The 18,152-nt window shown below is 38.3% G+C and overlaps 1 protein-coding gene across 1 annotated transcript in view; it reads right to left on the bottom strand.

The window, feature by feature from the left end:
* Positions 1–17,888, bottom strand: part of KIF13A (kinesin family member 13A) — a 74,726-nt gene extending 56,838 nt beyond the window's left edge. Inside the window, exons 1-3 of the mRNA XM_009584928.1 lie at positions 17,824–17,888; positions 14,950–14,962; positions 7,534–7,594 (exon numbers count right to left, since the gene is read on the bottom strand). Coding sequence (XP_009583223.1) covers positions 7,534–7,594; positions 14,950–14,962; positions 17,824–17,888 — 139 coding nt within the window. The remainder of the gene's footprint in view (positions 1–7,533; positions 7,595–14,949; positions 14,963–17,823) is intronic.
* Between the last annotated feature and the right edge of the window lie 264 nt (positions 17,889–18,152).

The following is an 18,152-nucleotide window of genomic DNA, read 5'->3' as shown; positions in this document are numbered from 1 at the left end:
CATGAGTCAGTCAATCTACGGAAAGCAAACCCAAGGCCGTCAGGGAACCCAGGATGAGCGTACGAGCTGCTAATTCTCACAGGCCAGGATCTCCTGTCTGCTCATCCCTTCCAGGAAAAGGGAGCAAAGTGTGGTGAATTTTTCTTGCAGACCACAGTCTAAATAAATCTTGTTTCCTTTACCTTGAGGAGCAAGACTGTTAACCTGGAATCATGCAGTGAGAAAGATTATCAGGCAATGTTGCTGGATGCTCTATAACTCTAGTTAGAGCGCATGTGGCAGCACTCCTAATGCTGCAAGGTGCGAAACCCTGTTAACCCAGTGTTAGGGACGCTCTGCTCATCGAAACCTGAGAAGCGCTGGTGGACGCCCACTCGGTTCTGGAGACGTACTGGAAAGCAATGTCAAGACAATATGGAAACCTTTTCCACTTTCACCGGACAGCCGTAACTGTCTTCATAGCTTCAAGACATTATCTGTGCATTTTGACAAGCGCAACTGCAAGCCTGATGCCAACAGCAGAAGCATCTAAGACAGACCAAATTAATAACTCTCAATCCTTCCGAAGGCCACTTCCAGCAGGAGACTAACTCAAGAATCTTTCCATCAGCTTTTAGGACTAAATATTTTCACATGTTCAGCACTCTGACATGCTCTGACATTCTTCCATGAATACATAAATCGAGATAATTAACATTTCTTTTTTAGCAATAACCATACTAAAGATACTGAAGATTTCAGCACTCAAAATGGTATCTGTGACTTACCTGAAAGCTAAAGCAAACCCATCCTCCTCTCAGATTTACATTTTTAACCTATATATATTCCTGGAACTTTCAAATGCCATGCTTGTGCTATTACCATGCATCAAGGCCGTTTAGAACGGCACTTTGAAGTTAAAAAGTTTTTTCACATGTTCTCTACCTACTGAAATGGCTGGGTATTTCAATGGCAAAAATATAAAACGAAATAAAGGTAGCAAAGTATGGCAGTGCACGTTAATAGTGGCTATTAAATTATTAACAATCTTAAAATAAAACCTTCACATTATCTACCCACAGAGCTGCATGTGAAAATCTTAGTTGGAATCTCTGAGCCAGCATAAATTACTAGAACATTTAAATTTGGAAAAATACATAAGGTAATAAAAAGTCCCTGAAAATAGAAAGATAAATACATACCCTGACATGCAAGAATACAACACACACCATTTTCAGAATGAGATATTTAAGTATTCTGTCTTATATCTTTATGCTCTTTCCCCTTCTCTTCCACCAAATAATCCCCTTACAGTTTCTGTAGCCCCAATCGGGAGATCCGATTTGACAGTGTTCTCAGGGAAACCTACACGTTACAAAGGAACCCTAGGACCTGTTCTTACACTCTGCAAAATGAAGCTATTTACAAATAAAGTTTAAACATTCTCAAGTTCTCTAGACTGGTGACAACAGACAGGAGAGAAGAGAGGGAATGGAAGGGAGGAAAAAGGGCCACACCCTTTCCAACAAAACTCCCTTTTAAAAAGGCAGTTAACACTTACTGTCTTTCCTAAGATCTGCTCATTTAGTGACAAACACATTCAAAAATTAGCTTCAGTGTTTGGTTTTTAGATGTCTAGTATTTCTAGTTCACAACAACTCGTCGAACTGAAATAGGGATAATTGTCTTATATTAGCACAGATTCATTCAGCCAGGTCACGACTGCAACGTTACAACACATCGCTTCCGTTACTGAACACCTCCCTTACACGGCAAAAATAGCTAGAACCAAATAACAACTTGTTACGTACAACGCTGAAAAGTTGAGTTTCTTTATGGCTTAAACTCTAACCCAGAACATTTTAATACGCAAATCTTGTCGGCAATAAATTGCAGTTGGTCCCATGTTCTAATAGTTAAAATAAAACTCGATCTGCGGAGATCAGAATTATTAAAAGCTCTGCTAGATAACGGTTTCAAAAGAATCTCTCTAAAATTGGAAAACAGATGCCTATGGTTCACCTTAACAAGAACCTAAAAGCACAACAGCTAGCATCATCTAACTATTGCAGCCTAACACTACAGTATGGACAAAGCACTGGAATCTTTAATGTTCAAAGCTTTAATCCACCAAAAGGTCTCAAATGCTTCAAATTAGATGCCGTAACGTCTACATTTTAAGTGCCTGACCCATACTAAAATCATACTGAATAACTAAGTTTCCCCAAAAATGTACAGGTCAGGTGTCAGCTGTGTGACACAAAAGTAAGTCCTACGTACTATGTAGAGTCTCCTCTAAAAAAAGAAAAAGTCAAGGGAACAGTAAGACAGGGATAGGCTTCTCCCACAAAACAGCTTAAATGGGTAGGCCTGAACTACAAACAGACAGACACTCCTGTCTGCTCAAAATCCACAACTTACAGTCTTTCATGAGGGTAGAAGTGTACAGTTCTTTAAGCCACTTGCGTGACTTGTTTCCTTTTAAAACAACCGCTGGAAGAGCAGTAGTCAGCACATATCTACATTTCATATAAAATTACAGCTTAGCCCTAAGTCAGGTGTTTAGCCGCTCAGGACAACACAGCAGCCTGCAGAAACACAGATCTGAAATTTCAGGCCAAACGTGATGCAGCTTAGGGAGTTTAAGAAAAATCCACAGTCAAGTCAACGCCACGTGGGGTCCTTGGAATGGACCTGCCTAAGTGCTACTGTAGTTACTTATACCATTCTCTTGAATCCTTCCCAAACTGAAGGGTTTCCTTCCTTCCTCTTAAAAATCCACTTCATTGCAGACTTCAATAGGCTTTTACTGTTGTCTAGGCTTGTAAAAAGAATTCTTTGTTCTCGTCTCTGAGAATTTCTCAGTGTCCTCCCCTTCACCAAAATGCCGAGCTGCTACTTGGGTCTGTGAGCTTTTCAAGGCAAGCAGGTGTGTCCTTACCCACGAACTGACTCTTGACCCATTCAAGTCAACAAACAAATGATAACAAGAAGCTATTTTGCATACTCTCAAAACACCTCTCCTATAGTCTACCAGGCAGAGTTCATCCCTTTTCCAGATCAAGGCAAACTCATTCTGTCCTATAACCAAATTCCCCTCCCTCCTCAAAAATCTATTTCATTGACCCTTCCCCCCCCACCCCTTTCAGATAAGAGGCTCATATACTCGCCAAATACCCAACTATGTCTTTCAGAATCAAATAATCAGAAAAAAGGCTGAGGAGCTAGCATGTAATGATCAGCGCAAACCCAGAGGTTTGCAGCCGTTCTTTGCTTGGAACAATGTAGCCACAAATTGTTTGGAAACACACAGCCTCAGAATTTGGAGTAATCCTCTACCTGTTAACTGGTTGGATTAAAACAAAAACACTAACATACACTTCATTTTCAGTCTTAAGAGCAATTCAGAGGGGGTTCTGCATTTTGCAATCTCTAAGCTCGGATATCAAGTTACTAAAGAGTCTCCGTCTCTTGCAGCATCTGAAACCAAAGCACCACTTCCACAAAGATCTTGTGAAAGAGCTTACTCCTCTTCCGTGCTCCAGACTCCCTCCTGTCTTCATGAGAGATACAGTCCTGCAAGGATAGCTGCAAAGATGCACTCTCTAGATGTTTTTCCTCACATGAAGGTAATCTTCACTATTTATGTTAGTGATATTTAGAACCCAATTTCCACTTCAGTGGAAAAAAAATGGCTAAAAAAGCAATTCTGCTACCAACAGCCTACTTCTGTACCATGATCATTTAAAAAAAAAAAAAAGGATAGTTTAGTGCTTTGTGCATATGGAGTTATTGAAATGTAAGTTAGAACCTAAATACAAAGCATTAGGTCTTCACCGCAATCCCCTTGTTTTTAAATGCTGGAAAGAGAAGGTAACTTTCAAGCTGGAATAAGATCCCTTGTACTACCTGAATATGAGTTCAGAAAGAAAATTAGTACATACAAAATAAGCCTTAGCTTCAGCCAAAAAAAGATTAAGATACACTAAACTCATTCTGCGAGGTAAGAGAAAAAGATGGCTAATCCCATTTCAGGGTCAGCCGTGCTCCCCCACAGCCTGAGAACTGTTACCAATTACCCATGCGATTAAGTTTATGCAAACAAGAATCGTGCTCTTGTGCAAACAATATTAGTAAGTGCCGGTAATACTGTAGGTCAATCAGCAAAGTGAAAAATAAAACCAGCCCATAATCATGTGTGACAGCTTTAAGGATCCTGTAACAAAGGCGCATTTCCAGGAGAGCACAAACTTTGATTTTGTTGACATTAAAAAAAAAAACCCACAATATGAAAGAGTTATCCACCTAAGTTAACACAGAATTCAGACGTCTGTTGTCTGTGGTGCACATCATTCTGGGGGTTTTCCGATGTTCCACGTGTCAATTGACAAAATCTTTAATATAGTATGATATACACAACAATAGATCTATTCAATATAATGCAAGATGAGCATGTTTTGGTTTTGCACAGAGAGCGATTACTGATAAGGTAGCCTAGTACTTGAGAATCTCTTGTTAAACCTTCCACTGTCACATCTTCCACTGTATTTCTGTGATGCAGATAAAAGGGTTTTTCAAGTAATTAAATTTGTCTCACATATCTCTTATTTCAAGAACGTTACTTAAACTTGAAGCTCATGTATCGCTTATATTTACAAGCACTCTGGACTTGGCTTTCAAGATTTATACATGTTTCCTTTTAATTGTGCAAGTAATCAATGCTCTTGCCAATGACATTAAACTTACGCATCCACATAGAGTTACTTCACGCAGAGAGTATTTAATACGTCTGTCAAGCTTCCAGATCAGCACCCCTTCTGTAGTCCAGCGTCTAACCAAGAAATTACAGTTTAGCTCAAAAACTCAGCCTGTCAGGTGGCTTGTTTGGAGTCTTAAGCTTGTTAATTCTGTAACAGTGTCTGGTACAATCTCTGGACATAGACAACAGGTATATTTACAAGGTGCCTAAAACAACAGAGGTTTGTTCCATGAGGCAAAGGAATTATTAAAAAACCCAACCAAAACCAGCTATTGTATTTTTTTGTTTAGCACAGTAATTTAGGCCAAGCTGTGAAAAAGACTTAAGGCACCTTAATACTACAAATATATAAAAACTGAAATCTTGCCATTTTGGCATTTGGTTTCTTGGCTCTAAAACAAGAAACGCTACTGTAGTACAGGATAGTATCAGTTCATGCACAAGCAACTGAACAAGCCAACCACCATTTAACTTAGGCCTGAAACAGATTTTTTGATTTTTTTTTTTTTTTACTTTTATTTTGATATTCTGCCAAATTCATTATGTTCTAGAAGATGAAGGCTGGAAGTCACAAAACTTCAAGTACCCCCACTTTTAAATGCGCAAAACACTTCAACCTTACAGAAAGCAGGAGTGCCTGGTTTTGCTTGTGCAGGCAAGCAGTAGTAATGGCCTAACCACTATGGCACAAGCATCTCCAAAAAAAAAAAAAAAAAAAAATCAGTGAAAGCACTGGTTTTTATATGCAAGTCTTGAAGCTTACATTCTCATCGTATTTCTGAAAAAACCCAAAGAAAACAGTTTTGTGGTTTTTTTTCCAGGCAGGAACATTATCTGGAATGGGCAAAACAACACCTTATAGCTTTCTGGCCAGTAAGAAAATGCAAGAGATGCAGGCGGCAGCTTTCTAGAGTCCAGTCCAACAAGAGGTTCATCTGCATACAGATAATAAAACTTCAGTACTCAGATAAGAAGAATTCAATGACAACTTCTGAAAGAGGCTAGAGAAATCTAGTTTTGTCTCAAACTAAAAATAAATAGACCCAGAAACCCACAGAATTCATCTGGAGACGGATTAAACTGAGACAGAAACAAGTTTAACTCGTTAGGGGTGTTTCTCTAGTTTATGAGACCCCACCTGGAGTACTGTGTTCAGCTCTGGGCCCCAACATAAGAAGGACATGAACCTGTTGGAGCGAGTGTAGAGGAGGGCCACGAAGATGAGGGCTGGAGCACCTCTCCTACCAAGACAGGCTGAGAGAGTTTGGGTTGTTCAGCCCGGAGAAGAGAAGGCTCTGGGGAGACCTTATAGCCTCCTGTACCTGAAGGGGGCCTACAAGAAAGCTGGAGAGGAACTTTTTACAAGTGATAAGACAAGGGTAATGGCTTTAAACTGAGAGAGATTAGATTTAGATTAGATATAAGGAAGAAATTCTTCACTATGATGGTGGTGAGGCACTGGAACAGGTTGCCCAGAGAAGTTGTGGATGCCCCATCCCTGGAAGTGTTCAAGGCCAGGTTGGATGGGGCTTTGAGCAACCTGGTCTAGTAGAAGGTCCCTACCCATCGCAGGGGGCTTGGAACGAGACGATCTTTAAGGTCCCTTCCAACCCAAACCATTCTATGACTCTATGATCTCTTCTCTACAAGTGGGTTAGCACCATGGTGCACCCAATAGGTGCAGCTCCCACCTGCACACTCAAGGCATATGGTACCATCACCTCCTTCCGTCAAAAGGAAACGGAGGCGTGCAGGCACAAAAGGAGGTGCTGCGTGCTCCAATGGCTCTACCAGCCTGAACTACGCGTACTGTGAAGTGCACCTGTTCAGTGCAAACACAGTTACTGAAAGATGAACCATCACAGCACTTTTTTCCTGAAGAAACCTATCTTTGCTCAGGCAAGTAAGAAATACAGCAGAACCTATGATCAAGTACAACCTCTAAGATTTGGGATTTAATAAAAGAGGCTACAGCAGATATATTTTAACACAAGTATATGACAGTTCATTTATCACACCATTGATCTCAAACTTTGAGCTAGTTAACCCTATCAACCTTCAAGATTTCTTACAGGCCACAAAACTTCATAATATGAATACCTAAACTGAACGCTATTTTTTTTTCTCCTTTCCATGGACCACAGCCTTGAAATCCCAATGTTCAGAGCTGTCTCTATCAAAACAAGTCCTCTTATAAAGTATGAATATGCTAATACACAAATCCAGTTATAAGAAAACTAACTACTGGGATTACAATCTTGCCTGGATTATCCAGCTTTTGGGAGGAAGAAGTCACAAAGCTGATCACTCAAAAACATTAGGGATCTGAACGATCAGACTATGAATGACTTGAAAGACCTAAATAACCACACCATCTGAGGCAAACATGTTTTATTACTCTCCCGTGCACAGGAACGCAAAGCATTGAAAACACACACATTCATCACTAGCATTAGTCAGAAGTAATTTCTGATGTGGAACTGAAATCTCTTTTAAGTGACAGAAATAATCCTCACAAAAGGTTCTTGCAGGGCATAAAAAAAGAACACTGTAGCTTAGATGTAAAAGCATCCCTCCTGAGCAGTGTACCAGGCACCTTAAAGCTTGCATTCCTTCTAAACCGAGGCGCTAACACTCAGATAACTCAATCCCTGTAAAAATGAGAAGTCTGCCTCTGTGAAGAAGTCACTTGAGCATCACGGTACAAAATGCAAAAAAACTCCACAAAACAAAAGCCCAAGCTCTCGTATGTTCTCAAATTATTTACACTGTCAAATGTATGGAAAACAGGTTACCTGCATATTTTGTGGTGTTTGATTCATCCATGGACCAGAAGCAGTGATCAAAAGCAAACACCTGTAGAAGCACACAAAGAAAAATTAGGAACTCTGGCTACAAGACATTTCTCTTAAAGCAGTACAAATCCATGACTTTTTAGTTGCAGTTAGGGTCTACTGTTTCTATGGATCCTAAATCAGAACTGTAAAAAGGCTTCATTAGCAGGAATACTTTTGGGAAGTCTTGAGAGCTGCAGAACTGCAATACTTCTTTTCTATTTGTATTATACACAATACAAAATAGCGCTTACTCTGTCCCTTAATACAGACTTCAAAACACAGCTGAAACCTAATAATTAGCTCCACTCTTCTCCAGGCACTAATGCTGACAAAAGTTTCTGCCAACAGTAATGAAACAGCACCAAAAGGACTCGATATACAGAACTTGGCTTGATGACTATTTAGCAGACATCAATACAAGACGCACAGAAGTTTTACCATGGGTTGGACTTCTAATGCTCAAAGAAGAGCATTACTACTTACAAGCCTTAAGGAGCAAATAAATAGTATCAGATTACCTGCCTAAACTAAGAATACAGTACTGGATCTCAGTCGAGGAAGCTCAAAAACTACAAATAGAAAATGTATCTCTATTAGCCAAACAAGCTATCAGAGCCTGCTCTAATTAAAAGACTTAGTATCACTTCAGTCAAGAGTTCCAGCTGGGTAGAAATTGAATGAGATTCAGTATTGTGCTCAGTGGGCTTGTGGACTTGGAACAGTGTTCTATAAAACCACTTAACACGCTGGGATTTGATCCAAGTTACTTTTTTTGCACATCTGAGAACATCATGATACAGACATTTAACACTGTTGTTTTGACAGCTTTATATTGCCACAAACACAGCTTAAGCTGCAGTGTATTTTCCACATTTTACCATGGTAAACTGACTGTGGATGAGTAAATGATATAGATTCTATCTATTTTTTTCTTTTAGGATCCCAAGAGGTGGGGAAAAAATCCAAACAACCTTCTTTATTAAAATTTTGCCTGGGCCAAGATTTTCTTTGCCTGGTCTTCCAACACCTGATCTCCTTAGTGAGACAAACCATGCAGGTCAATGTAAAGCAAGAGCCACAGGCTCGATTAGCAGAAACACCAAATTCTCTGTGAGACAAACCCTGAAGTGAGGAAAAAGATGGATCGTTTCCTTTTGGCTTTTGGGGATGAAGAACATCTTGGATTCCCTGCTATTGCAGAATTATTATGCAATCTAACCTACAGATATATTGTAACCTAACTCTTCCCAAAATGTCTGTTGCTGCAAATATTTCAGGAGGATAAAACCAAGAAGCACAGCAACCTCACCTCCTTCCCTTTCCCCCAACTTAATGCAAAACACATCAAATGGCCTGAGAGAAGACTCGATACTGAGACAACACTTAGTCCACAAGAGTGAAATGAGTTCAGGAATTCCCTTCTGAAGTGAAAACAAACAAACTAAAACCCCCATAATAATAATCTAACAGTCTGAGTCACTGAAATCGAAACAGACAACTTCATGAGTCAGGACGTTCCCTGCTGTGACTGAGTCAAAGGCGTAGTTTTGCCACTGAACTGCAAGCAAAATGCAGCAGTTACCTCACCTTATCTTCAGACCTCCACATAAGTAGGGGGCATTTTAAATTACTTTAAAATTACTTGCATTTGTTCATTGTGCTTCAAATCTAAGCATAACGAACTCTGTCATCGCTAAAAACGCTCTAACCCTTTTCCTAATTTTACAGCCCAAGAAATAGTGTTTTCTCTTCTCACATTCCACTTCTACCGAAGTTTTCCTCATGGGACTTGGTAACAATACCTAATTTCTTTACGATCAAATGGCAAGCAGTTCAATTACAAAAGAAAACGCAATTGTAAGGATCCAAATCTCCCAGATGCCCATTCTTTCCCCTTGAAACTGAGTATTTTCTGCAGTGGATCACACAGCCCAGTTCAGAAAGGTTACCCAGCTACACATGCTCATCTGTAATGACTTAAATGTCAATACAGCAGTACTCTAGGCCAATTTAATCTACTGCTTTACACATTTTCCCCTTTGTTAACATGGAAAATCATGACAGGATTATTCAATGACTCATAATTTAAACACTGATCTTGCAAAGAGACTTTAAAAACTAAAATATGTGCTTGAAGCCAAGTGTTTCTCGTAGAAAAGCAGTTTTTATTTGGATTTTTTTTTAAAAAGTAAAAATTGGTCAAACTGATTTTTAAAAGCTCCAGAATGATTATGCAATAGAAGAGAAAAATTCTGTCTTAAAACAAATGTAAATACAGCTTTTTAGTATGTTTTCATACTAAACATAAAAAGCCAGGACATGGACTTAGGCTATTTATAAAATCTGTTCTGGAAAATTGCCAAATCCTTCTAACAGAAGTAAAAAGATTGCTTTAAAAAAAAAAATCAGGCCAAAAAAAGTGGAAACTGCTGAGGCATGCACTATCTGCAAAATGTAGAGCAACTGCAGTAAAATGCCCTTCTCCATTAAAACAGGTGGGCAAAACGATCGGTGATGACAAAACAGGAACCTTGAGCATTCCCGGCAATGATAATTTAAGGAAGCGCCCAACCAAAGCAATTTTCAGGACAACTCAGACCTTTTGGAAAACAGATTCCAAATGCAAGAATTAACAGAGTAAGAAATAAGGCATACAAGAGCAAGAAACTCGGTCCCAATCAGTGAGGCTCTTCTGCACGTACATAGCAAAAGCATTTTATGGGAAATGCCTGTAGGACAGTGTCCTACCTGAAGAGTGACCCTTTTGACCATCTTTTCTGTACAAAGACGACTTGCTAGTTTATATTTTCCTGACCTCCAGCACAGGAACTGCAGGACATGCTGTCCCAAGAAGAGCACGCAAGCATACCTGGGGTCAAGATACAGAACCTATGCTATGATGAAGGAGAAAAAAACCCTTTAACTCTCATGTAAGGTGCTCCTTTCCTTCTCACATCTTCACTGATTATTTTTCCTTGAAAACAAAAATGGTGGGTATTACTTTTTCTTTTGATAGGAGTATGCAGAATAATGATTTTTTTTCTTATTAATTTTTTCTCCCTAAGATCCATTTCCCTGAAGAAGGTATTAAACCCTCTGTCAATATGACTATCAAAGCTATCAGAAGTTCTGTTAATGCTAAAGCCTCAGACTCAACGGCCAATACTCAAACTGGGCATCACTGGGCACTGAAAATGTCTTTTTACCTTTTTGAAGAACACTCAAAAGCAAAAATCTTTACCAACTTATATCAAAACTGTATCAACCAACTGTATCAAAACTACTATTGAAACATATTTGAACAGAGAGATCTGTGACACACAAACAGAACTTTTTAAACTTCAAGCACCCTCTGTGAATTAGTTTTTAACTACATTTTGGAAAATCTATTCCATTTAGGTGTTTTAACATTAAAAGAAAAAAAGGCAAATATTTTTTGTTTGAAACTCAAAGTTCAAAATTGCTACCTGTATCTCCACTAAGATTTCCTGAACTTTCAGTTATTCTTCTAGGCATTTTGAGTAAGTCTCTGTGATTATAATGGACGAGTATTTCCGCTTTCCTACTGCTCTGATGTCAATTCCATAGCCACTGTACCAGGAAGCTTAACGTATTTTCAGAAGGTAAGCAAAATGGGAAAACCACAAAAGACAGGTATACACCTACTTCAAGCATCTACACGGGTTGGCATTCAACCACAAGCAGACGTAGGTTCACACAGGTGTTGGCCAGTTCTCACAACCAGACCCAAAATTATTATGGGATTTTAAGTTACAGAGGGAACTAACAAAAAAGCCTCAAAACTTTCTTATTTTTGCAAGATTCTGTACCTCATACTTCATCCTAGAACCGAAAAGAGCAAGCTAGATAAAAGGAAGCTGCCAAGAACCTGCCACACTAGGGTAGTAGCTTCTAAACCAAAAATTTTGAGTGGAGCTAAGAGACCAACACGGTGGTTTTTTCCCAGCTCTATTATTCCAGTGTTTGACACTGCATAGTATTTTCAGTCTGAGCGGTATGACAGTTGGAAAAAAGTTTGGCCATCACATTTTAGACATCTAGAAATAGCCAAGTAACTGACACAGCCACAAGTAATGGAACACAACTCACCAGGACAGTTCTTGCACAATTGGAAGTCCACAGTAAAAATATATATATGAGCTTCAGTATGTACTCATTGTGTATTCACCGTAAGAATTTTAACTCACGAACATTACAGCACAAACACATAAAAATGGAAAGTTATGAGAAAGAATTAGCCAGGAAGTGCTAGATCATGGTACTACTGTATCCAGAGTCACCACAAGCGTGCACATTACCCTGATAACAGAGTTCATAGACCATTTCTAGGTTAGAGAGAATGATACTCAGAGTGTTAATAACTATTAAAAGTTAAACAAAAGACTTGTTCTGGTAACCACAAAGTTTAAGTAAATAAAAGATGGCGCGGTTTAAGACAGCTGAGGGTTAGTGTTTTGCTAATGAGGCAGCTAGAAGTTATGGCTTCCACAGCAAAACAAACAGTGGTGCCAAGTCCACGCATCCACCACATCAGTGAAAAATCTGAAGTTTTATCTTAAATTCACCTGTACCTGTGGCATAAAATGAGATTGCAGATTTTAAACTAGAAGGACCATTGTGCCTGACTGCTACACAGCAGTAACTTCTCACAGAATAAGAAAAGACAGCCAAGGGGTATTCACATTTTGAACAGCCGAAACAGTATTCTGCAGAACTCGTTTTTATTAAAGCCCCTAATCAATGGCTTGAAGAATTAATAATTTTAAGGGTTTACGCATGCAAATATACTTAAATGAACTACTTACAGGTAATGAGTACCATATCCAACATTAACTGCTTGCCAGATTAAGCCAAATGACATAATTAGTTCAGAAGAGAGCCTAATTTCATATTCATTATCAGTTGTTTTGAAGCCTAATCCTCAGTATAGACTAGACAGAGTCTGGGGTTTACAGCATTTATCAATGCATTACCCAGACTGAACATAATCCCTAACATATACTGTCTCTGCATCTATACAATATTGTAAATGCATAGCTAACATGTTTAATAGCCATTTCCGTCTGACCGATAGGTGGCCAATTAATCAGAGCTACCTGGTTGCTAAAAAGAAAAGCAAAGGAGAACTGAGGAAGGGAAATTTTCATTCACTAGGCACTGTTCCTACATCCCTATTACAACTGCTGATGGAGGTAAGTTATAAAGGAGATACATTAGGAAATGGCAAACAGTCTACACCGATAAGCTTAGTGCAAATGGAAGCCATTAAAGAACTGAAAAAGAAAGTTCGTCACTGTGTGAAAAACACAAGACCTTCCACAGGCCTAAAGAAGTACGGATAGAAAATCTGAAGGCGGCCTATGGCACAGCTCACAAGTATCAGCTCAAAACAACTGTTCTACCTTTGTCACAGTTACACTAAAAGCCCAAGATTAGTAATATACTTAAGCGCGACATCTGTAGAAATAGCAAAACACCCTAATATCCTTATGTAACTTTCCTACCACAGCTTCTGAGCTACTAAGTTGAACTGGGATCACAATTCATCCACAGCTGATTATAAAGTAGCTCATTAAAGTAAAGATAAAGAAACTTCCAATATTTATGAAATTTCCTTTTTAAACAAATCCTAATTTGAAGATCAACTACATGCAGTACCCTAAAAACTGTATAAATCAAGAAACATCCAAATCTCATATCGCATCTTTACAAACTCACAAAGCCTATTTCCACTGATGGTGAGAACCTTCTTCTGTCTCAAACTGATAAACATTTCACACAACATCTTAAATTTCAGCATTATAGCTCAAGGATGTTAATGACCATCTAATTATACCTAACAATAACATGGCATATATGCACAAGCATGCAGCTGTTATATTTTTGTCAAAGAAATGCGAGGCCATAATTAAGCTTTTACATAATGTCAAGAATAACTTTATCTGCCTATAATGGATCATGAATGACGTACTACAGAAAATGAAGGCTCTTGTAAAAAGTTTTTGTGAAATTACAAAAACAAAAAGAAGGGTTTTTTGCGTTTTTTAATAATTCTTAACAATGATCGAACTTTTTTGTATTAGGTATATTAACTGCGATTGATAGAAGAACTTTACTAAGTGCTTTCCAAAAAACTGAGAAACTAAAAACCAGGTCCAGGAAAAAAATAAGTTAGTAGAGCACATCATTTTAAACTGTAATATCAGTGTTATTCATTTTCATTTGCTGTGATCTTAAATTACATATTTTTGTTTGTTTTTTCAAATATGATTATTTCAATTCATGTTAAAACAGTTTGTTCCATTCTTTCCTGACTATTGGGAATAATATGTATCATTTACTGAGAAGATGTTTTCTTCTGACACTTAAAAAAATTAATCAAAAACAATAAATATTTAGATTTTATATATATATGCACACGCACATATAAAATAGCTGTCTGAACTATAAAGTAGATAGATATCCATATAAGACAGATATATAGATCAATATCCATCCCAATTTCTATTCCCAGAAAGCGTACAGAATGCTCTCCTACACCTGCAGAAGTCACATCAGATGTGCATACGCTATTTCTTGAAGATCTACAAATCAAAGAGAATAATGTAAAAGAAAACCTCATTCAGAGCTAACTACAGCTTTCTGCTGTAAAAAGTACCATCCAATAGAAACAGAAAGGATAAAACTATCATTAAATTGCTGAAGCATAATACCAATACAGAGTGCTTGTCAGCATGTGCTGACAAGACGTCATTCACACAGTCCTTTTACCTTATCATTGCTACCAGCCCTGTACCAATACTGTATTTGTCATCCCAGTAAGGCTCCTTCTCTATCCAACAGATACATAACACTCATTCTCCCTCCCTGCATTACAAACCACACAAAGAATCTTTTCTAGGTGAATTCCGGTGCACTTTGGCCACTTCTACACAAATTATTAATTCCTAAAGATCATCAATTACAAAAAGAACAGTTTGTTTCTTACTAGGTATATTTTGTCACCTTTTAAATACAATATTTTAAGTTTTAAGCAGATCTGCGTGCAATGAAATGTTTTACACACAGTACTTATTTACTCTTCCAAAAGTTTTTATGAATGCATTAAAATCATGGCTTGACCTGGTCACAGCTTTAACAAGTCATGTGCCTCGCCTGCATGTCAGTTGGATTAAAACGTATTCTTCTGGAATTATGAAGTCTTCAACTTAGAAGTATGAGGAATAGATTTTTTAAAATGTATTTTCCTTTATGAAAGCTGTATTGATCACATACTACGGGAACATGACCAATATTTCTGCATTGCTCAATATTTTCAAGCAGGTACAAATGCAAAAGAGACAAAATACTTACCTTAGGTGGTTTTCTAGACGATTGGCAAAAAAAAAAAATCAGCAACGATGACGAGAAGTATGAATACACCATTCACATAAAGGGAAGGGAGCAAAAAAAAGAAAAGAAACAAAGTCAGTGTACATCATTACTATAATCTGAACTTTTTTGTAATCCACAATGTATTTAAGAATAATCAGATCAGAAGATATTTATATGACACACCACAGATTTTTAACCAGTAATTACTTAATTAGTAACACAGCCCCACATTAAAAAGAAAGGAAAATGTCAGATTCTTTATAGGTTTAAAAATCTTAACAGCACTGAGTTCCAGAAGGAAGACAAGCATCTGTTTTCTTTGTCTCGGAAGTCAAAACACAGCTCATCTTTTGTGGAAAACAAACTGAGCCTGCAAACTGGCAGACCAAGGTGACAGGGTGAAGCCCCACTGACTTCAGCAGTGCTAACATGCAAGACCAAGGTAAGAGTGAAACAATTGTTTCTTGAAGAGATTATAGAAATGGGAAGAAAAATAAACCTGTGTTTTCCCTAGCCACAGAAAGCCTACACAGAGCACAGGAAGCCAACACAAAAACACCATTACCCTTCACAGACAACTCCAATGAGTGCTGTCAGAAATAAAGCAGAGGCGACCAACCCCCAAAACTAAAGACGCCAGCTCAGAGTACTTCAACTTGTCCTTAAATGCTTTTATGCTTATGCTGGCGGCCATATGGCCACAGTGTAAATTATATCAGTTTGGGATTTTTTGCTGGGATTGGTTTCAAGTGAGATTGCTGCCCTGTCTCACTGTGCAGCCCCTGAGCTCGCTAATGCCAATGCAAGAGAGGAGGTGAAAATATGGTGCAGAATTAGACTGACGTAGGCCATTCATGAAAACTACAACCTTAGGCATATTGATTAAATTATGTACTGAAATAAGCCTGAAGTGATACACAGAAGAAATTTTGACTTGCTCTTCACATGAAGAAAAAAAAGCATATAAATGTGGATGAAGGAAAAAAGCCCACACAACCAGAAAGGTCTACAGACAAAACAGCGCAAGTAGAGAATGTAGTAAGGTTTATAAAATAAGGATATGGATGAAGGGTCTCCATCTACCCAGCAATAAACACACTACACAAAATTCAAAGATATGAAGAGGCTACAGTCTCAGTGCAGAAACACATGGGACCGAGCCGTGTTTTCATCCACCAGACTACATATACTAACTCCACGAAGTTGGGGGGGGAGGGGGGAAACCAACACTTTGAGCAGTTTTCTTAGCAACCCACAATACTAGAGCTCAGCAAAAAAAAGCTGAAGAGAAGCAAATCCACAAACACATCTTACGCAATCTTTTCTGCCTACTCTTAGCTTGTACCTTAGATGAAACATCTGCCTAAACCAGAAGTTACATAGCTGGTACACAGTACTGATATAATGCAAACACACTTTGCCCCTGAGCCAAACCACTCATTGAAGCCTTATCCTTTCATTAACGGTGGCTACACAGGCTCAGCTCATAGCTAACTCATGTCCAGATGGCTCAGAACTTGTGCAGAATGCACTCTTATCTAACTGAAAAATACATTTAGCTATACCTTGAATATTTTTCCCTTTAATCAATTTTCAGATGTGATGGAAGTCCAACATAATCAGCTTGTCTAGCTAGAGTTCCAGCACCAGCCCTGAACTTCCAATTCCTACTTGGAAGAGAAGTTCCTATCGACGGAAGTCATCCAAGGTTTTTTTTGAAAGTGTATTTTTTAAATACACTCATATCCTGAAAAATAATTCCAGAATACATCAGTTTTCCTAGGGAATTCCTGATAGACTGCTGTACAGGTTTTAGAAGTCCTAAACAGTTTGAACAACTGAGGTAAACACCAACAGAAAGTTTATCAACTGTTTTTTTTCTGAGATCATTCTTATAAGCCCCAATTGGAAAAGGTACAGAACATCACTGAAGTAAACAAATGGTTTGACAGATTTTTTTAAAGATATTACTTAAGCAATGCAAGCCACTACCTTTTAGGAAGTTTCCTCTTATTTTCCTCTAATGACCATTTTAAGAAAAGCATAATAGCGACTTTTTAAACCACTGGTGGACAGCAGAGCTTCCCAGCTGGAAGCAAGATATTCATCACTGATCTCCTGGATTTCAAAGCACAAGGAGCTGCAGCTTCCTACCCTATGTCACATCCTACTGCTCCACACTCTTTGGCTATTAAGACCAAACTAACAACTCCACAAACCACCTGCTAGCACCACCAGCAGCAACATAATTAAGGGCCTCTGGAATAAGTCAGCTATATAGTCTCACCGGATAGATTTTTTTAAGCTATTTGGGAATTCCAGCTAACCAACTCACTGTAACCATTATCCTGGCAGTGATTCAGATGGAGACACTCTGAAATACTTTCTTCAAGCAAAGGACTCAGACTAATAAATAATGAACTGTTCACAGTTTACCAGAAATGACATCTGTAGCAGCTTAAAGATGTGCTATAAAACCTGCATTAGCCTCAATCAATTTTTCACATAAGTTTTTTGGTTTAGTTTAGTTTATTTTTTTTAAATATGTGCTTCATGGTTTCTTTCTTTTCCCAGAAACCAGCAGCTTTCATAAATAATTGGATTCATGTCAATTTTTAGCAAACACTGACCATACAAACATGGTCATTCAGTGTCACAGCTGGGGCTGAAGGGGGTAGACAGACAGAAGATCAGAGAGATACAACAATTAGAATTTTTATTTCCCAGAATTTTTAATTCTATGTCTAATCATTCATGGTGTAAATGACAATGAGCAGGTATACCTTTTGAATGACAGCAAAATCTCCTCTAAAGTGGACAGCTAGTACACTTAGGAAATTATCACAGAGTTACCTAACCTTGTAATGCACCTGCACAACAGTAGATTTTGGTTTAACCTGACGAATGGCATCTTCCATCTGCACACTCAGATGGAAGACTGACTTTTCTCACATGCCTAGAACTCAAAACCAAAGTAAATACCACCAAGAGCCTGAAAAATATTCTCACAGGTCAGAGGAAAAGTATGAATTTCAATGACCACAAAGCCCACTGAGCTTCTGAACTTCCTCCTGCCTTTGTCCTTAAATCACCATGACTTTAGTAAAATATCACTAGAATGATTTTCTAACTTTACTAAGTAGTATGTCTGCTGAGGTCTACTCCTAGAATCTACTCAGGCT

The sequence above is a fragment of the Fulmarus glacialis genome, unplaced genomic scaffold (genome assembly GCF_000690835.1).
Source record: "Fulmarus glacialis isolate BGI_N327 unplaced genomic scaffold, ASM69083v1 scaffold5879, whole genome shotgun sequence".
Lineage (NCBI taxonomy): Eukaryota > Metazoa > Chordata > Aves > Procellariiformes > Procellariidae > Fulmarus > Fulmarus glacialis.
This window is presented reverse-complemented; position numbering and strand designations above follow the sequence as displayed.